Genomic DNA, 22,032 nt, shown 5'->3' with positions numbered 1-22,032 from the left:
CAAAAAACAAAAAAAGTGGATGGCATGGGAGTCAGAAAATCCTAGATGGAAAATATCAACTCTGCCACTTCCTAGCTGCGAGGCCTTGAGCAAGTTATTTAACTTTTGGGAATTTCAGATTCCTCATCTGTGACAAGTCATAGTAATCATATTTATTTCATAGGAAAATTCTCTTACCTATTCCGTAGGAATATTACCAACATTAACAACAGGTAATATATCAATAAATGCTAAAAAATGTAGCTGTAGTAGTTGGCAATGATAATAGCTATAGTGTAATGCTTTGGAGAACAAGTTGGATGAGGAATGATCTGGAAACCGGAGAGAAAACAAAGCACTGCCGAGACCTTATGCTCAGTTCAAAGTTCCTTGAGTAGGGTTGGATTTCTAAGGCATGCCGTCAAAGGTAGCATGTATGATCCTCACGGCTTTAATCTTTTATACCCCCAACTTACAAAGTCAACGTTCCTTTAAGCAATAAATTTCTTGTCCCCCTAAATTGCTTCAGGAAGTTTAATTAGTCAAAGTCCACTGACAATTTTCATCATCCTGGGCCCTCAATTGTCCTTCCCTGCTCCGGTATATTAGATGCCAACGTTCTCACTGTTTCGCCTGACCAAAGCATGTATCTTGTAACCCTCTTTGCATAAGTCTCTTTTTAATCTATCAAGGATTTCTTGTGATTTTCTTTCTTATCTATCATGAGGCCTCAGCAACTTAACTTGTGTGGCATTTCACTGCTTAAATATGCATACAAAGAGAAAGCAAACTGCAGAGCATATTTATTAAGAGTGCAAGAGCTGATGCTAGAATGCCAGATTGATCCCCCAGTTCTACCACTTACTACGAAAACTTGGGAAAGTCATTTAATCTCTCCAAGCCTAAATTTCCTCAGCTATAAAATGACAATAAAAACAGTCCATAAGTCCCAAGGTTTCTATAATAATGAAAACGATTAACTATATAAAGCACTAAGAGCATGCCTGGCATGTAAAATGTCCTATATAAGGGTTAACTAATATTATTACAAAAGCATCAAGTTACCAGCAACTTCTAAACCTTTAAGTTAGAACAGCTCTCAAAACTGTAGTCTTAAAGCCTGCCTTTATTTAAAGGAAGAATAAAACAAACAAACAAAAATGTAACCTCAGTGATCACAGAAAATTATGGTGGCCCTTTTGGTTTGAAGGAGACCAATGTCCTCCAAATTTGAACCAAGTAAGCTATTTGTACTTTGTTGCCCTGCCTAGGGTATCGCCGGCCTCTGGATCCTGTGTTTTCCTCCTGGCACCAAGAAGCTCATCAGCTCTGCTCTAAGGGGATCTCAGCTTGGAGATTAAGCTAAGGAGAGGAACTATATATTTTTCAAATGTTCTCATATAACTATACTGTTGGCATATAGTTACCCTTCAGAGCAAAGTACAGTAGTGTAGAAGCCTGCAAATTAAAGGCTCTTTTAAGATTGCTCAGTATTCCTCAGTTGTCCCCAAAGTCCAAACTCCTTTGCTCAGCATACAAGGAAGGGTCTCTTTAATCAGTACCTGACTAAAATAGCAAATGTGACAGCTAGCACTCATTCTCAGGGGTATGCTGAAGACCAGAAACCTTTTAAACTCACATAGCTTTACCAATGCTAAGCACCTAATGTACTTATACCCACTAACAAGCTAAAAGAAGGCAGCAATAAGATTGCTTCCATTATAACCAAGAGAGAGCTGGTCACTCCTAGTATGCAGTCTACCTCTCTCCAGGGACTGTGTCAGACTTGAAGGGGGAAAAAAGGGAAAACAGTGACAAAGTCAGACAATATATAAGCACTACAGGGTCAGGAACAACTCTGCAGGGTGTAACAAAGGAAAATAGGAGATCTACCTAAGTAGAAGTTCGTTTCTTGTAGGTGTTTGGCGGTGCTAGTGACAGAGCCACAGAACAAGCCCATGCTCCCAATCTATTAAGGTGACTCCTTCACAGTGTGGATAAATCTGACAAGCTTCCTGCCAGTCCAGCCTCCCTGTGCTCTGGGTATCTTCTTAAGCCTCCGGAACTATGTGCAGTCCCCCACATGTGCCAGGCCACTCCAACAGCCTGCCATCCATTTCCTCCTTCAAAAACCAAGAGCTTTTTCCTCTGTGAATGTTTCCATGAGGAAACATTCCTTCCTTTGTACTTATGTCTTATAGAATCTTAATCACACAGGACTGCAAAAAATTTTAATTTCCCCAAACAGACTACGAACTTTAAGGGTGGGGACTATATTTTCTTCTTCCTTTTATTCTAACACCTTGCATTGTGCCCGGCACATAATCAGAAGTAAACATAATTAAGATGGTAAAGCATGCTCAAATTCTTTCTTTACGTTTAAAAATTATGGTTATTGATTGGGAGATGAAGAATTTTCTTGTCTGTTTTTTATTATCATTATTATTGAAAAAATGAAAATGCTCTAATAATGATTGAAATGATGAATGCACAACTATGAGACTATACCAAATACCACTGATTGTACACTTTTGGATGAACTGTATGCTTTATTAATATGTAGCAATAAAATTGATTTGTTAAAAAAATTTGAGAGCTTAAGGTATTCCAACATCCATGAGAACAGTGTTAAAAAAAAATTATGGATAGAGGGACAAGAGTGGAGGTGGAAATTGTCAGTCACCTAATAAACAAGCCATAGCTATTAAAGCAAATAGACCTCCCAGGTTTTGCCAATAGCAAAAAAAAATGCCTAAGAAATGCATAAGCTTATAATTTGAAACACTAGCCTAAGATGAGATCATTCCATGTGTAATCAGGAAACAGCCTGATTTTCTCCTGTCAACTCTCACTCCTTTACCCATATAACCAAGAACGCTTGTAATTTAATCATGTTTACTGATACCTCATGTTCACAACAAACATTTCTCTCCTTTTTAAAATTTGTGCAGATGATCCTATTCCCACGAGCATCAAAGAACAGAGTTTAATAATGAAATGCTGAAAACAACCAAAACTTACGAGGAAGTTAATCTGACACACTCGATGATATGCATAATCATCATTGTGCTTCATTGTGCTACATGGTAATTAGGTATAAATGGTAAATAGTCCCCTGAAATGTCCCTAATTAGTATTGCTCTTAGGTAGGCAAGCTGGATATTTCTGGAGTCTACTGAAGGGAAACCTGTTCCTATAATATGGTAGTTCTCAATCTTGGCTGCACGTTAGGATATTCAGGGACTTTTTATAAATCCTGATGCCCAGGGCTCACCTCAAACCAAGTAAATTAAAATCTCTCCCTGGATGATTACAACATGCAGTGATGGTTAAGAATTACTGCTGAAAACAAGAAAATGGTAAGGAAGAGTTTGAAATCGCCCCTTCCTGCCATTTTCCCACAGAGCCAGGACCATGATCTCACAGAAGGCTCATCAAACAAGCGATCAACTAATATTATGTAATTAACAATATTTGATTAATAACAACCATTAATATTTGTTTGTCACAAGAATTTGACATATTCTCCTCCTCAATATAAACAAATAATAAATGCAGAAATGGGAAAATGATTACTCTGCTTTCCCTCCTCCCAGCATCCCTCCTGGAACCTGGAACTTGGCCTGGCACTTAGGGGTATGCTTGTCAAGTCAGTCCCAGGACTCTGGAGTCCCCCATCATGGCTTTGCATAAAAGTATGCCCAACCCAGCCAAGATGTCACATACCAGAGAAGCAACAGGGCCTGGTGTGGCAGGCAGAATTCTTAGATGGCCACTTGATCTCCACCTCCTAGTGTCATGCCCTTGAGTAGGGATGGAGCCTCTAACTTGCTTCTAGCCAACAGAACAGGGCTGTGGTTGTGGGAGAGTCATTCCCTTGATTAGTCTGTGTTACATGGTGAGGATGGTAGGACAGGCACCCCACTGATTACACTGGGTCAAATAACACTTCATTCCAAGCATTTAGAGGTACTCCTGCTGGCCTTGAAGAAGTATGCTCCCATGTTATAAGTGCAAATGTGAGGCCTGTGAGAGGGCCATGTGGCAAGCAATGTGGGTGATGTAATATAATTTTCTTTTTAATGATGCCTTGACACAGTTTTGAGGCCCTGGCTAGATGCCTGTTAGTTCCCCTTTAAGTCCCAGTTTGGAAGCCTGTCCCCTTTCTTGAGCAGCTGATTAAGTCAGTACCCCAACCACTCTCCTACGGACTTTCACACACCAGGACCAGGATGAAATGCCCTAATTATCCCAAGGCCAGGTACCACCAAATAATTAGGAAGAGCCTCTATGCCCCAGAACCTAGGAAATTATCCAAATTAGCCCATCCATAGGCTTCTGTGAAAATAGCTAACTCTGCCTGTTTGCCATACTTGATCTGAATCCTCAGCTCTAGCCTACTATCACTCTACCCCCTAGCACATCACCTTTCGTGGCCCTGGCAGCCTTCTCTCATTTGAAGCTATAAGAAATAAAGACTTCTGCTTTTCACCTATCTGAGTGTCCTTACATTATGTCCCACCATCCAAAGAACCTATAAATCATACCTGATATCATAAAATGATAAAACATGTGGCCTCTAGAACCTGAGAGCAGACCCTATGTGATAGCCAGCAAAAAAAAACGTGGACCTCAGTCCTGCATCCACAAGGAAAATCACTTCCACCACCACCAACAGCCGTGTGAGCTTGGAAGAGAACCTCAGCTCCAGGAGGGAATGCAGCCTTGCAACTTGTGAGACCCTGAGCAGAGGACCCAGTTAAGCTGTGCTGGACTTATGACGCACGGAAACTCTGAGACAGCACGTATGTGTTATTTCAAGCTGCTAAGTTCATGGTAAATTTGTTATGCAGCCCTGGAAAACTAAGGTATTTGGGTTTCTCTCATATGTCCATTTGCGTATGACTGCTATAAAACCTAATATTCTGTTTTCAAACCTTTTGACAACTTTTACCATAAACAACCATCTGCCTTTACCTTCTGGTTCTCAGATCACCACACCACTGGAATTTTCTCTTTCTTGTCTTAAACAGGGGGCTTCATTTTGCTTTTCTAAAGACCCAGGTGAAGGCAATAGTATTTATAAGCATATGGGCCAATTTTTGAAACTGTCCAATGGCTAATTAAGAGAGTGTTTCAAAACACTCTTAAAAACTTCTAATCAAATATTTAAAATCTAGATATAGAACCTCTAATATCGTAACATGTAAAACCCTATTTCCTGGAAGAAAATAAAAGACTTTTCTTTCCCCAGCAAAATTTTCCTCTACTGCAAACTGATAACAGAGCAGCACCTTCTTCAAGCATAAATTTCAGGGAGAAATAACAATAGTGGGAGAGCTATTTCTAATCATAGCACAAAAATATCTCCTTCTGATTATACATTTAATTTTTACCAGGTTTTCCAACTAAAGTATCAAAAATTGTCCTTTCACTTTTATTTTAGAAAAGTGGTACACAGAAGTGGTTAGGAGAACAGACTCTATATAGCCAATTTTCTGATTTTAAATCTTGGTTCCACTATTAAAACCTCTGTGACCCCAAACAAGTGAGTTAACTCTGCGCCTCAGTATCCTCATCTGTAAAATGGAGATGATAATAATATCCATTATGGTTGTGAGAATTAAATGACTCAGTATTTGTAAAGCTCAGACAGTGGCTGGAACATATTAGTTAGTGACATATAAATGCCATTATTATTATTGTTATTTCTTCCGTAGAAAAATTCCTGTTCAATAAAGGAGCCACATTTGTATAATGCACCGCTAAGTTACTCTTCACATTCAAATGCTCAATATTGCTTTAGAAAGGAAGGACAAATAGTAAGGAACATACTCTTCTCACTCCTTTTCCCTGTCTTATTTAAGTAGATGACTCACTAGCATTTTCCACTTATACCTATTCTGCTCCTGAGGGTGGCAGTGACAAATGAGACTAATTGTCCTTCCTACAACTGGAGTCAACATCTGAAGTCAGATGGCAAGTCTTTGTTTTATCTTTCCTTTTCATGAAAAACAATAGCTTCAAATGATAGTTTAAGCTTTCTTAGCGAAGGCAGTCATACCCGCGACTTGCCAGATGTCTGATTAATTTGCCTGTGTTCCACCAGACACTCAGCATGAGCTTGTAATTTTGCTCTGCCAAGCACTGAAGTTTGCTAAACAATGTCTACATAAACAAAAAATTTAATTTCAGTAAAAGGTCTGACCTCTAGATACATGGTTGTCTTGGTGCTCGAGGAAGTCAGACATGGGCAGAAATGCTATCTGCGCTCCTCCTTTCCTTCCTTCACTGCTGAAATTCAGTTCTCACCCTTGGAAAGCACTGCACTCATTTGGGAACCCATACGCGCCCCTCCATACACTACTCCACAGTCTTTGCAATCAGATGGCTGAGGCTCATTGCCTGTGTCCTTTTCACACAGGCTCTGTGGATCTAGCGCTTAGTAACCTTGAGCAGTGGGCAGGTTCTGCTCCACTCAGCATGGAAGAGGCCACAGCACCAGGAAGCATCCATCATTCTACATACCCACCCACCCGTGGGGCATGTCATAAGGCCAACTGGTGCCCCAGCTGGTTTGACTTGAGGCCTTTCAGCCTTGTGGGAATTTCAATGAAGAGTACAGCAGGACTGTACAGGAAAAGAACCGGCCTCCAAGTCAAGAGTCTTGCAAATAATCTCAGTTCTGCCATACATCATGGTATATTCTGCAACTCCCTGCACCTGTTTCCTCAGTTCTCCTATCAGTGGGGTAGCAGGAAACAGTCTTTAAGGTTCTTTAAAGTTCTCCTAGCTCTATTCTGTATTAAATTTAAATCAGAGATCAAGGTATTTGAGACACTAGAGTACTCACTCATCATGTGATTTATGGTGATTTATAACACCCCACAAAGATGGAACACAAACTGTCTGTGTGCCCAAGTAATTTATGCTTTTGAAGATATAAAATGGTCATTGGACACCAAGCCAAGTCAGTAAAAAGTACTGTGATAAACGGCAAGTTCAGTGCAGCTTAAGAGAGATTCCACATTGTGCCTGCCTCTATCTGACAGGAACATTCTTGATTTCCATGGCTTTGCCCTAAAACCAAATATTGGTCTTACTCTGTTCATCAAGGTTTCCAAAAGGCACTAGATCATGATTCCTGTCTGAGGCAATAGGAGTTCCAGTCAATACAGTACTATCCAATACAGTAGTCATCAGACACACATGACTATTTAATTTTAAATTTAATTTCAAGTGATCGATAGCCACATTTGACTACTGGCTACCATAAAGGACAGCACTGAATTATTCTAGAACCTGATCTTAAAAAGTTGACCCTTGAATTTTATAAGAGATTTCAAGAGTCTCTCAATACCATTAGAGTATATAATTTCGTCCACATAAAGCAGGAAAGTGCATACTAAAAGCACACTTTTGATGGGGAGAAGACAACACAGCTGCCATGATCTGGGGCTGTCTGGGGGTTGAAGAGGCCACCTCACCATTTACAATACATTTGAGCATAGGAGCCTCAGAAAAAAACACAGGCCACCATGTCATGTGGTTTTAGAGTTGCTCAAGAATAATTGAAAATCAAATTCTAAATCTATTATTCCACTAGATTTTATTCTCTGGTTTCTGTCAGTGCTTCATATTCCTTAATTTTGTTGATTACAGGAGAGCTGGCAGTCACCCTTCACTTTTTTAATCACGGTTAAGTAATATTCATCAGAGACACCCTCCTCAACAAAAAGACTGAAAAGCCCCTTAATGGCTTTCTGATCTAGTGTGAAGGGTGAACTATATCCAAAATGTAGTTAACAGGTAGTAGTAGGAACAAATTTAAGAGTAAACACAGTCAGTAAATTCTACCAAAGTTCAACAAAGAATCATCAGAAATTAAACATTAATAGAGACGCAATCTTGCCTGATACATTAAATCGTCTGAAATTTAGCAGGAACTGCTTGGAAAAGGAGCCAAAACAATGGATACTGTACATTATCCTTTTATCAGTGAATGACACTTCCATCATCTTTAATGCTTTAACTTATAGAATGTATTTCTTACAATTTTTTGATTGACTGTATACTATATACATCAAGTTTGTTTGCGGATTGTCTCCAAAACTGGAACTATGTGGAAGTGAAGAATGAAGTATACTGTTGAGTACTATTGAACCAACTGGAAAGTTTAAAAATCTCGTAATTGATGTTCACTATCTGTGCTCAGCCAGTTATTCCAGACTTAATGGAAGATAAATTTTGCACTTTTGCAAGGGAATTTGAAGCACAAACCACTCAATGGAAAGAGTGTTCCTATATTCGTTTAATTTTGCTATTTAGAACTACCACGTAGCTCTGTGAAATGCAGGTGAGGATTATTATGGCATGAATGATCTAGTTTGGTCTCTAAGTTTCTTTATCATGCACCCAATCAGCTTGTCCTCTAATGGAAATTACCTTTTTTAACACAACTTTTAATTGAACTTGAGGATGTTTATTCCATTCTATTTTTTGGTGGAAAAAATATATAACATACATTTAGCACAACCTTGTGAAGTATACAAAGCATAAGTGGGTAAGAACTGTTGCTAATACTCAGGAGACATAATGACTTTTAATTCTTCTGTGTCCCAACTCACTACAGGGAAGAAAAAAAGAAGTATGGACTGACCCAGAAATTGACTTGCATAACTACTCATTTTCTTTGTCTGGTTATAAGACCACTAATAAAGAAATCCAAAGGAATATGCTTATTTCAGATTGTCCAGATAGTTAACACCAAGTGAATGGTGTTTTGCCTCAATGTAGGCATAAGTCTTTGAAACAAAGTAATTGAGCATAATCTTTGTTCAAGGGAAGAAATCTGTAAGGAAAATGTAGGGAGAGGATGGAAGAAGATAACTTGCTCTTAAATTCTCTTAAACATATGTACTCCTAGATAGTACTCCTAGATATGGATATTTGAAAAGTTTTTTGTGGGTAAATAATATATTATGTCCATATGTATGTATAACCAAATGATCACAATATATAATCTTACTACATGTAAATACATATGATATATCAAAACACTTCATGATATTTAATTTTTATTAAAAAGGCAAAAGTTCATAGTTTTTATAATTTCTGAATTTATACCACTAGAAGTAAATAACTATTAGTAAATAATATTATAAAAAATAGTATTGTTTAGAATAGGTAAAACCTTTCCAAACGAGCTAATAATAAAACTTTTGGCTTAGTCTGAGGTCCAATGTTAATTGGATTTCTTTCAGAGTTTATCAATGATTAATAATCCAACATGACTAATTTCATTAACAAATGTTTACTGATTGTCTACTAGGTGCCAAGCACTGTCAAAAAATTGATGAATTAAACCTCCTTCAGAATTTTGTTGTCAAAATTAATCATTTATTTGTTTAAATTAGATGTTTTCCCTTTACTTATATTCTTGTATCTATGAATTAATTAAAATTTGTTTTACTGTCAGAAATCTTATCATTTACAATGGAAATCCAGATTCAGCCAAGATGTTATCAAGGCAAAACATCTCATGTCTATTAATAAATAGTTACTCATTTAAAAATAATGCAGAAAGGGAACTTTAACTTAAGATTTTCTAATTAATGTTTTCTGCTTTGTAAATCCAAACCTTTGACCAAAAAGAAATGCACGCACAAACACATACACCCATATGAAAACACACAGTACAAAAGAATGCTGTGGAAAAAATTTACATGGTCCTTTAAAAATTCTCATAAAAAAATTAATTCTAGCTTTTAGCTGTTTTCTTTGCCTGACATGCTTTCTCCCTCATGGAAGCTCCTTTTCCACCTTCAGATCTCAGCTTAAAGGTCATGTCCTCAGACAGACCTTCGTGACAATCCTGCTTTGTTGGCCTCCTTGTCTTCTCTTCTCCTAACCCGAGACGCCACCCACTTTACAGATGGTTTCCTTCATATCATTTACTCCAATTAATAATTACACATAATTTACTTGTTTCCGTGTATATTGTCTATCATCACAAGATGGACTCTAAGTCTATTTGTTCAGTAATAGATACTTAGCATCTAGCACAGTGGCTAACAGAATGCAGGTGCTCAACATTACCTCTGGAAGGAATGAATGAGTTCAACCTCCTTTAAGGCTCCACCTTATTCCTTTTCATGACACTAGCAGACTAACTTCTAAGAGGTTCTTTACTATGCATATTCATAATTTATCATGACTTGTGAGTATTTTTGAGTCTATTCTATAGACAGAAAGAGGGGGCTTCCTAAAATACCTCTTCACACTCAGGGTTTTCAAGATATTGGAAATGACTTTCAGTATATCAGCCCCTCTGTTCTCTACATCACAAAGCAAAAGTCCATATTAAGCAAAACCCCTGCTTTGAAGAAAATTTCTGCATTGAGGAAGATCCTTCTGCAAAGCAAATCCACTGAAGAGCTGCTCTAGTCTAACATCTGAAAGGGCTAATATGCTCTTTATAAAGGAGGCTTGGTAAATATCTCTCTGTTCTGTCATAGTATCGAAGCAGTCCAAAGAAAGTATGGGAACTTCTTACCTGGAGTCCTTTCTGACTCTTGCTTTCTCAAAGGAAAATTCGGGGGGTTTGTTAAGATCATAGGTTCGGGTTGTTGGCTCGGCAGATACCCCAGCCTTTGCTCCCCTCCTGCTATGGAGAGAGACCAACCCCGAGGTCTTGCGGTGGACCTCAAGAGGCACTTTATCTGGAGAGGCCTGAAGTGGGCTCCCTCCTTGCACGTGCACCACATCCTGAAGCTTGTTCAGCTGGATGCACTTGTTCTGGAGCTCCTCGGTGAGCTCGGCAATGGCCACAGTCTGCTTTGACAGCTGCTCCCGCAGCTCCTTTAAATGGTACTCCCGCTCTTGGATTTCAGCATCCTTCCTCCTCAGCTCTCTCTCCAGCTCTGTCACCTTGCTCCGCAGGGCATCAGTGGTGAGGTTTCCCGAGTGGCCATCTGGATGCTTGGAATGTTTGGGTTTCACTGAACCATTGCCCATTTTGCTCAGGGGCCTGAGAGAAGGCACAGAATTGGGAATTACTTAGTGGACTTTCATTTTTCAACAGCCCTTGCCACCCTCACAATCCAATCTGTTCCATAAATAAAAACAGAGTAGTCATCATTGGTTTGATAAGCAATACATTTCCCATGCTTCCAGAAAGAAAGCTATTGATTGACTTCCTTTATTCCCCTATGAAGACAAGTTGTCATTTGGATTTATTCATCCCTATCCCTTTGCCGGCACAAATATCACACCTAAGCATTTTGCACAAACAGCCTGGATCACCTGCTCTTCTCTCCGCTTGTTCTCTCCGGACAGCTGTCAAAAGCATCACAACAAAACTGCGACTTGGATGTCAGCATTGCAAAGAAAAACCGCAAACAAGCAGCTTTAGCAGCAGAGACTTGCAAATGTCACAACTCTCACAGCTCCCTGTGCGGCTACAGTAAGAATCCTTTCCCTGACTTAAGAAATAACACGTGTATTCCTCGGGAGAAGGAAGCAAAGTTGGTGTTGCTTTATTAGCATTTTTCTCCTGCCACTGGAATCTATGAAGTTTTGCATTTCTGACAAAGCTCACTGTTAAAAGCTTCTGAGCAGTCGTCACTAACAGGAAAAATAAAGGTATAGAGATTATTGTACATCCTTTATTTCAAATTCAAAAACTGGGGTTGTCAGAAAAATGATGACCTACTCTGCAAGCCTTTATTCTTTTTCTGTTGAGAATATCCTTAGTATAGGCCCTAAAATAACCACTAATCCAGTGAGTCTCAGGATGTGATTTCAGATTAAAGATTATGAGGGATGATTTTAGTTGATTCAGAAATAATAGCTCTGTGTTCATTTTAATATCTAATAGAAACAGATAATTACACCATAAACCTGGAATTTCACAGATATTGTGAAAATAGAAAATGGATCATCTGCAGAAAATATGCAGACATACGAAAAATAGTAAAGGTAGAAGTCAAGTGAGTGAAGTTTGGGAAATACTGTTTTGATTGATTCTCATAAAGTTTAAGGCTTTTTAAACCACATATTTATTTATTTATTTATTTTTTCATTGGTTCATTGATTTTTTTATTTTATAAATAATTTATTGACGTATATTGTATCATACATGAACATACCTAAACTGTAAGTGTATATATAGTAAAAGTTGTGAATTTACAAAGCAAACATGCATAACATCATAAAGGGCTCCCATACATCACCCTACCGCAAATACCTTGCATTGTGAAACATTTCTAACAAATGATGAAAGAGCATCATCAAAGTATTACTACTAAGGTCCATTGATTTTTTTTTTTTGGCTTGATAAAGCCAAAGGAGACCCACCTACCAGAGTTTATTATATTTTTAAATGTAAGATATATATATATATATAAATTTTTTTGAATCATACAATACTAAACCACATATTTAAACATCATACTTTCACATGTACGTTTTTTAAAGCCATAACCCAAGAAACATGAAAATACTTGTTAACTCAGCTTGAATTACTTGTCCTTATCTAAAATCAGATGAGAGAGATGAAACTCTGAAGTCCGTATTCTTGCCCCTCTTCACCTCCAAATTTCAAACTCAGAGAGAAATGAAATGTTTAGACTGATTTCATAAGCTCTACCATAGTAATTGTAACGTCTACAAAAACAAAGGTATGGCTGTAAAGGTGAAAGCAATCTTAATGTCTCATCCAGATACAACCAAATAGCCTATACAAGTTACCTAACATGGATGGTACAAACAAAAAATAAGTGTACTTATAAAAGTGATCTTACAACAGCCAGATATTCCTCATAGAATCCAGGTTCTACGTAGACACAAATAAATATTAGCATCCAGAGAATTGCCTTAATATGTTGCAGAAATGTGGCAGGTTTAACATTCATGATTCCATTGTCTTGCCAGCGTTATTATCTCATACTCTAAAAATATATGAGTGTTGAGGAGCCTAGAATTCAAAGACATGGCCCTCAACATCCTTCTATACCAAATATACAATTTAGAACATGTTAGATTAGTACATGATCATGAATTTGAATAGAATTCTGAATTACAGGCATGAGAAGAGTGCCCCCAAAGGTATTTTTAACTTAATATGTGCACAAATTTTTTAATATACAGCACCAAGCCATCTTCTAGGCAGACTCTTTGGTCCTGGCAAGCATTCCTCTGTGGAGGCCTAGTAACAGTAGAAAGGAAGAGAAGAAGAATTGCCTTATAAAGAACAAAAGCAGAAGCGGACTTGGCCCAATGGATAGGGTGTCTGCCTACCACATGGGAGGTCCGCGGTTCAAACCCCAGGGCCTCCTTGACCCATGTGGAGCTGGCCCATGCGCACTGCTGATGCATGCAAGGAATGCCGTGCCATGCAGGGGTGTCCCCCGCGTAGGGGAGCCCCACGCACAAGCAGTGCACCCTGTAAGGAGAGCCGCCCGGTGTGAAAGAAAGTACAGACTGCCCAGGAGTGGTGCTGCACACACAGAGAGCTGACACAACAAGATGACGCACCATAAAGAAACACAGATCCCCAGTGCTGCTGATAAGAATAGAAGCAGTCACAGAAGAACACGCAGTGAATGGACACAGAGAGCAGACAACTGGGGGGGGGGGGCGGGGAAAGGGAGAGAAACAAATAAAAAATCTTAAAAAAAAAGAACAAAAGCAAGTCCCCAAATTTTAAACCACATATTAAACCAACAACTCATTCTTTTTTTTTTTTTTTGCTTTTTTAACATTTATTTTCTTTTTTAATTAATTAATTAATTTTAAGGTTATATTTTTAAAAATGAGGTCCCCATATACCCCCACCACCCCCATTACCCCACTTCTCCCATAACCACAACCTCCTCCATCATCATGGGACAGTCATTGCACTTGGTGAATACATCTCTGAGCACCGCTGCACCACATGGTCAATAGTCCACATTACAGTTTACACTCTCCCCTAGTTCACCCAGTGGGCCACAGGAGGACATACAATGTCCAGTAACTGTCCCTGCAGTACCACCCAGGACAACTCCAAGTCCTGAAAATGCGCCCACATCACATCTCTTCTTCCCATTCCAACCCTCAGCAGCTACCATGGCCACTTTCTCCATCTCAGTGCCACATTTACTTCCATTACTAATCACATTAGTTCCAGAATAGAGTATCAGTAAGTCCACTCTAATCAATACTCTATTCCTCCATTCTGTGGGCCCTGGGATGGTGATGTCCACTCCACCTCTGTATCGAGAGGGTGCTTCGATTCCACTTGGATGATGGATGCAATTCTCCCATTTACAGGGAAGCCTTGCCAACAGATACAGATCAAAAATGATCATGAATGATACAGAGCAAGTGCCAGGACTGAAGGACTCCTCAAGCTTCAGAATTTTTGCATGTAGATCCCGCTCTATTCCATCCTATTGCAGTGAAATCTTTAAACCAAAAAGCGTCAGCCTAATTATCTTTGAAGGCAAATGAGAAAACATGGTTCAGAAGACGGAAGACAGTCCTCTTCTGTAACCAGGGATGGGAGAGAGGAATAGAGTGAATAATGGCATTTAGCAAGAAGAGAGGAAAACTATATCATATCATACATCATTGTTACATTAATTTAATCCCCATTCAGAGAATGTCATCTACCAAGAGGAAACCAGGAGAGACACAGACAGGAAAAGTAAAACTGTCTGTGAAGGCTCTTGCAAGCAGCTTAACACCTGCCAGCCAACGTAGGAGAAATAAGGTTTTGTTGTCTGTTTTTCCTCCAGTTCTAAAGTAGTTTGAAACCAAAATATCGGCTCTGGTCTAAATAATACCTATTTATCTTTCTCTATCTCATTCCATCTGGAGTCTGATATAAATACACACATACACACACACACATATATATATATGTATATAAACACAAATGTTTAGCGACATGTATATCTATAAGTATGTGGCATGGTATAGTGCTAAGAGCAAAGGTTATAGACATAACCTTTCACTTAGTGCTTATGTACCCTGGGACAAAATACTGGGCTTGAGTCTCAACAGAAGAGGCAGTATAATTTAATAAGTGTATTAGACAAGATAGACAACATACAAAATAATGTTGCATAACATTTAGAGTTATTAGAAGGGTTAAGTGAGATAACCCATGATAAAAATATAATAGAGTACCTGCCATATAGCATGTGTTTAATAAATGTTTAATATTACTATTAACATTATAGTCAATATTATTTACCAAGCAAAATAACTCATCTTTACTAGAAAAGCTTATTGACCAAAAACCATCTAAAACATCTACAAAAGAATGTGAGGTAGAGCTGATATAGTCAAGGAAGAGGCCGAAATACATGATGGGTAAAGGGGGATAATGAGAAACCAGTCTGAAAAAGCAATTTGAAGGAAGATACCAAGATTTTTATACCATATTATGACATCCAAATTTTAACATAGGTCATGTTTCTTTCTAAGTTATATGGTCAGATTTGTTCTTTGGAAAAACAATTTTTGAGACAATTAGTATAGATGGAGTAAAAAGAGCACAGAGGAAGTATGACAAAGTAAAAAGCTACTGCACCAATCCAAGTAAGAGGTAACGAGTACAAGATGAAGTCCAGGCCAGGGATGGAATAGAAGAGTGGATTCAAGAAACACTTATATAAGTGGGGTGAGAAGATAGGGGGGGTGGGGGAGAGAATGAATCTCAAATCTACTCTAATGTCTTGAGGTTCTTGAATTCCTTGAACTCAAGAAAAAATGGACCATCTCCACTGTATGCAGAAGAGAAGCCGTGGAAATAGGCAACTCTGAAACTTCCTTCCATTCAGTAAATCATGAAAAGCAGAATAGATTATTTTTCTGATATACGCAGTTTAGCCTGAAGTTAGAGTGAATTATACAGGCTTTTACAGACGATCTAGGTTTATAAGAAACTGAGACCATCACCTTGTCTCATCAACGTTCTTTTAGAAAATAATTAGCCTCCATTGAACATATAAATCTTACTTCTCCTCCCTGAAGCAAACCACACAGAATTGTCATCATGAAAAAGAGCAATTCCATATCAATGCCACAATTAAAAGAATCTGTTCATCTGACCTTGTGACTGTTGACTCAGGGTTCAGTTTTGAATCTACTACTTGTTTTCTCTGTTCACAGTGTCTTAACTTTGGTGAGTAATTTCCTCTTGACAAGAATCATATGAGCATCTTACCAAAGTTTCAGCTATTCCAGAAGTTGAATGTCTCTTTGAAGAGCTCCTCCCCCACCAGAATGTGCACAGTCAATTTTATGAAGGCCACCTATCTTATACTTTAACTGTCAAATTTGGTGACATTCTCTTTGGCCATTTTTGTGTGCTATGTAACATAAAAACAAGCAGAAACATAGAAATTTCATTTTATAGATGTAGGTCAAGTGATTGTAGCTGACTGAATTTGAGTGGTGGTAAGATGAAAGAGAATAAAGATTTGGAAGTTCAAATCATGGCAACCGGATAAAAGGTGATGTTGATGAAAATGAAGAGCAAATTTAAGGGACAAGGAAGTGAGTTTTTTTGGAGGTGCTGACTTTGAGGTATCTGTGGAAAGTTTCAGGTGGAGAAGATCCGTACAGTCAGATATGACAGATTGGAAAATCAGAAGGAAGAGGCTGAAAACAGTTGGCAATCATTTCAGTCCCACATGGAGACTGAAACGGAAGAAACAAATGAATGTGCCCAAGAGACTGGTAATAAGGACAGGCAGAGTGTTTGGGTCTATTAAAGGTTTGAAAGAAAAGTAGGAACATGGTAAGAAGAAGCTGTTGCTTTAAAGGGAAACCAAATGTAAGTCTGAACAGAGGAGAAATTAATACTAAAAAGATGAGAACACCATGTCATTTGGCCCTTCTTTGGAGTTGGTGTTTCTGTGTGATGGAGCTGGACTCAGATGTGATCTCTTTTCACAAGCCTTTCCTGTTACTTTACCAGAATTGTAGTTGGTGCTGGGGTTTAAGATATACCCAGGGGATCTGAATCTCTGGACTGACCATATGATAGCCAGGCCCTGAGCCTCAACAGACTTCAGCTCTTACACCCTGGTTTATTGGACTTACCCCACTCAGCTAACATGGAGTTGAAGAAGGTCAACCACCACACCATGGAGCCAAGAGTGCCTACAACTGAAAGCAGGAGGATTGCATCCAGCATCCATGTGGAATCTAAGCCCCCTCTTGACATAGATGTGGAATGGACACAACAAACCCAAGGTCCATAGGATGGAGGAAGAGAATATGGATTAGAGTGGACTTACTGATATTCTATTCATGAACTATTGTGATTAGTAATTGAAGAAAATGTGGCATTGGTGTGGAGAAAGTGGCCATGGTGGCTGCTGCGAGTGGGGAATGGGAGGAAGAGATGAGATGTGGAGGCATTTTCAGGACTTGGAGTTGTCCTGGGTGGTGCTGCAGGGACAATTACCGGACATTGTAGGTCCTCTCGTGGCCCACTGGGTGGAACGTGGGAGAGTGTGGGCTATGATGTGGACCATTGACCATGAGGTGCAGCGATGCTCAGAGATGTATTCACCAAATGCAATGAATGTGTCATGATGATGGAGGAGAATGTTGCTATGGGGGGAGTAGTGGGGTAAGGGGGGTGGGGGATATATGGGGACCTCATACTTTTTTAATGTAATATTAAAAAAAGGAATAAAGAAAAAAAAAACATTTTAAAAAAGATGAGAACAGGTGGAAGAAACACTGCAGAGGAAGAATCTCTAAATGTGGTAATTAAATCGGTGTACTCGTTAGGAGAGTAGAAAACGATTCCAAGTAGACTTTCCCCTCCTCCAGGATCTTGGAAGGCTTGGAGAAAGGTACAACTATTTGCTCATTCATTAAGTCATTCAGAAATGACACCCAATGCACCATCTACAGGCTAGGCACTGTGGCACTGACCCATATCAGGAAAATGAGTGAGATTTATGGAGAAGGCAATGATTTCAGACTTAAATATATTAAATTTGAAGTACCTGTGGGTTTTGCAGGTGGAAATGTCTAGCAGACAAGTCGCAAAGAAGAAAGGTCAAGGCTAGATAGCTCTTCACAGAGGTAAGAAGCCAAGTCCTTTTTGTTGATGAGATCACTAAGGAAAGAAAGGAATAACTCTGTTGCTATATATGTACATATAGGCAACACCTGTATTTGTGGGAGAGGAAGAGGAGGAGTGGCAAACAAAGATGAAGAGGAATGGTTGTAGAAGAAAGAGCTCAAGAGGTATCAGAGACCACGGAGACAAGATTTTCAAGAGCAGGCTGCAATATCAACATCCCACAGAGATGCCAAACCAAATGAGATCAGAGAGAAAAGGGAAAAGTATTGAATTTAACCTTTCACGCAAGAGTGAGGATAGAAACCCTGCAAATGACCGTGCAAAGAGCTGAAGCTGAAAATGGGAATTGCAAGATGGTATCATGGTTCGTGGAAAGGACTTTTAGAATCATGGAAACTTAAGAGTATTTGTAAGCCAAGCATAATGAAACAATAAAGAGAGAAACTGGAAACACAGGAGAAGAGGGGATAATTGATAGGAAAATGGCCTAAAGGAGGCAAGACAAAAAGGGATCAAGGATTTGGGCAACATCCAGGCAATACACACTTTTACTAAGAAGATTCTCATCAGCCTCACTTGTAATGATTTCAGAATAGAGTTAAGTATTTCATGTGAAAGAGAGGGATCCTGTGTACCATCTTTTTGTCTCATTCTTAGCTACACAATATTACAACGGAAAGGAAGGCCTCTATTTTTCCAGAGAGAATTCTCCACCATATTATAGCTCATATCCTCATATCCACGTGTAAAACTGAACAGGATTACTGGCAATAGCTGTGTGGAATGACTGCCTAACCTAGGAGTTAAATAGAAAATTGTAAAGAAAAGAGACAATATTTCTAAGAAAGTGTGTGTACTGGGGATGGGGTAGATAAAGTACAAAACCGTGTGTCATGTTAATTCAGTCTGCATTCTTTCTTTTCTCTCTGGCTACAACTGCTGTGACTTTGCACCCTAGTTCTTATCAAACTTGAATCAATTAATTTTTCTCTCATTCTCCAATGTGGCTGATTTCCTGTTTTTATTTTATTGCTCTTATTTTTCATCCCAGGAAATATAGAGTAAGAAACGTGGAATCGCCTCACGGTACCGAGAGTGACATAAGACGCCCACACAAGTTTACAAGGACTCGTAAAAGTCCTTTCCCGAGTACTCGTCTCCTAGCAGCTACCCAAAGTGAAGAGAAGCTAGGAGCGCACACACGGACAGCACCGAGTCCCTAGCCCGGAACAACAGCCTCCAGGGCTGCTCCCCACTAATGCCCTAAGAACCCGGAGGACTCCCCGCTGGAGATGAGCTCGCCCCTTCTGCCCCAAGACGAGCTTCTGGAAACCAAGTAGACTTTCCCTTCCTCCAGGAGCTCAAGAAAAGCAGCCCCGCCAAGCAAACGCAACGCGTGCACACGTCCACAAGCCAACAGCACATGCAGGAGACCAGATGGGTGTGGATTCCAGGCGCACACGGCGCAACGCAAGCATAACATGCACAGGATGCACACGCGCGTGCCCAGACCCCGACCCCCACCCCTCCCTGCGCAACCCCGGCGCCCAAGCCCACCGCACACGAACCTCACCAGACAGCCGGGTAACTTTCCAGGTGCGCAGCCTGCCACCTCTCCCGGGCCGCCCCTGCGTCCCCACGTCCTCTCTCGCGCCGCCTTCCCCGGCCGCCGGCTGCGCCGGAACCCAGCGCGGGTCTGCTGGGCGAGCCCCGGCCGCGCGCACCGAGCGCAGCTCGGGCCGGGGGCTGCTGGCGCCGGCGCGCCGGCTACGTGGGAGCCGGGGGCGCGGGCGAGCGCGCTGCGGGCAGGAGCTGTGGCGGCGTCGGTGGTGCCGCCTCGCTCCTCCGCGGGGGCCGGTGCAGAGGAGGCGCGCGGCGACGCAGGGAGGGAGGAAGGAGAGGAGAAGGAGGAGGGCGGGGGTCAGCCCCGCTATTGCGTGAAAGAGCAGGGAGCCCGGCTTCACTAAAGGTGGGGTCACCCGCGCGCGTACCCACACCAGCCCGAACCTTTACTCCGAGACTAGCGACAGCCGCAGTCTGCACTTTACACCCCATACACTCTTGAATGGGCAACTTAAGTAGAGAGATAACATCGTGGTTGTAAGCTTTTTTTTTTTTTTATGTTATTATTTCTATTTCAAGTGTGTGGGAAGAAGGGAGAGGAAAGTTCAGGGAGGTGTTCGTTTTTCCCTTCCCCTCCCCTTTCCCCACCCCTCCTATCCCTTTTTCACTGCAAGCTCTCTTGCCTTCCCTTTTCTTCCAGAGTGCAAACAGGCGCATGTACCCTGGATATGCTTCCCTCTGTCACACCAGTGTCCTTCTAGAAGACATATGACCCCGAAGCAGCTTGGCGACATGTTCTTCCCGGACTCCGGAACCATAAGTTGCACCTAGTTTGCCAATTCACGTGATGCTTGGGGCAGTGGTTCAACTGAGTTTCAAGAGACAGATTATACCTTCGGAATCTGTAGGTCTTTCGGGCGGGGAACTTTCTTGATCGCCCAAGCAGGTAATGTTTTCCCTGTCGCCTTTTGATTACATGTTTTTTCCTGAGGCTTGCATTATGGTTTTCTAAATATATATCACTCACCGCATTATTTGCTATGTTCTGGAGTTGTGCGATCTTCGTGTGGCTTTCTCCCTTTCCTCCTGCCCCCAGAAGAGTTCCACTGGCAAATCCACGGGAGACAAGGGCCGTTTCTGTGTTGAGGAATGGGAAGTATACTGAGGGTCTATTCTTCAGTGTGCACCTAGAGAATGTTGGAAATCTACTCTCTCGGGATTTAAACCACCCAGTGGCAGTGAGGCTCATGTAAGGCTGGTGTGCACTATTATATACATAAATGTATATAGAAATGAGGTGCGTGTAAAATATGTTGAATGGGGATCTTAAGTTTCAGAGGAAGAAGAATGTAGTCTGCAAACTGGAGAAAAAGAACCAAAAGCTTAAAGTACTTTTTCATAAACTTATGCCAGAGTCCCTACATTTTATGCAGGCCTCCAGAAAAAGCCAACCTAGAGGAGATGGGGTTGGATGAGAATTCCACAGGGAAAGGAAAAATAATGAAGTCATTGTGAAGTCACTGTAATAATGGACTGGGTTTCTGTGCTCAGTTTAATAGCAAAGAGTTGAAGATCAGAGATTTTCAAGGTCCTTAAGGATCATTTAGTCCAATTTTATTGAACCGTGGTTTGTTTGCTAATTAATGGAACATAAAATTGAAGTAGTGAGTCAAAACTAGCATTTTACAATGAAATATAGTAAGTTAGAATTTTAAAATAGCAGGTACATCACACTACTAAATGTATTTGGTAAACCATTTCTGCTAAATATGAATATCTATGTGTACTGGGAACCAAGGAATACTTATTTTCTACTGTTCTGGAAAGGCACTGACGTCAGCCGGGTGTCATCCAACTAATCAGAGTTTGAGAAGGAACTTGGGTTCCTTTGTAGCAATCCTTTACTCTGTCAACATTGCCATGTTCAATTATGGAGAGCAAGGAGGAGTGGAGGAGGAGGAGGAGAAAGTTACCATCTTTGAGCCCTTTATCCATTCTTTCAACAAATGTGGTTTGAGCAGCTATTATGTTCCAGGTCCAATGCTAAAAACAAAAATGCACTGGTGAACAAAATTAACATGGGATCTCTTCCAATGTGAAATTTACAGTCTAGTAGGGGAAATAGATGTTAAGCAAATAAGCATAAAAGTAACTATATATATGTGTGTATATATATATATCTATATAAAACATGTGCCATGAAATGTCATGTCATATGATATGAGTGAAAAATTATGAGGTCATGATTTAGATATGGGAGGTTGCATTTAATAATTAACCCAGTAATCCAGTCGAAATGTCCTAAATGATAAGGAAATTTGTTGTTTCTTATGGCAAGAAGTCCAAGGTCAGAAGGTTCCAGTTAGTGAACAGAGCAGGACAGAGGTGTTAGA

General features: G+C 40.2%; 1 protein-coding gene across 2 annotated transcripts in view; it reads right to left on the bottom strand.

Moving 5' to 3' along the window:
* PRKG2 (protein kinase cGMP-dependent 2) overlaps positions 1 to 19,841 on the bottom strand; it is a 90,950-nt gene extending 71,109 nt beyond the window's left edge. Inside the window, exons 1-2 of one of the 2 annotated variants that reach the window (XM_058296519.2) lie at positions 19,645 to 19,841; positions 10,535 to 11,008 (exon numbers count right to left, since the gene is read on the bottom strand). In XM_058296519.2, the coding sequence (XP_058152502.1) occupies positions 10,535 to 10,995 (461 nt within the window). In that variant the 5' untranslated portion in view covers positions 10,996 to 11,008; positions 19,645 to 19,841. The remainder of the gene's footprint in view (positions 1 to 10,534; positions 11,009 to 19,644) is intronic. The other variant, XM_058296520.1, reaches the window with a different exon arrangement.
* Positions 19,842 to 22,032: the final 2,191 nt, after the last annotated feature.

This window comes from Dasypus novemcinctus, chromosome 1 (assembly GCF_030445035.2).
Source record: "Dasypus novemcinctus isolate mDasNov1 chromosome 1, mDasNov1.1.hap2, whole genome shotgun sequence".
NCBI classification, from domain to species: domain Eukaryota; kingdom Metazoa; phylum Chordata; class Mammalia; order Cingulata; family Dasypodidae; genus Dasypus; species Dasypus novemcinctus.
This window is presented reverse-complemented; position numbering and strand designations above follow the sequence as displayed.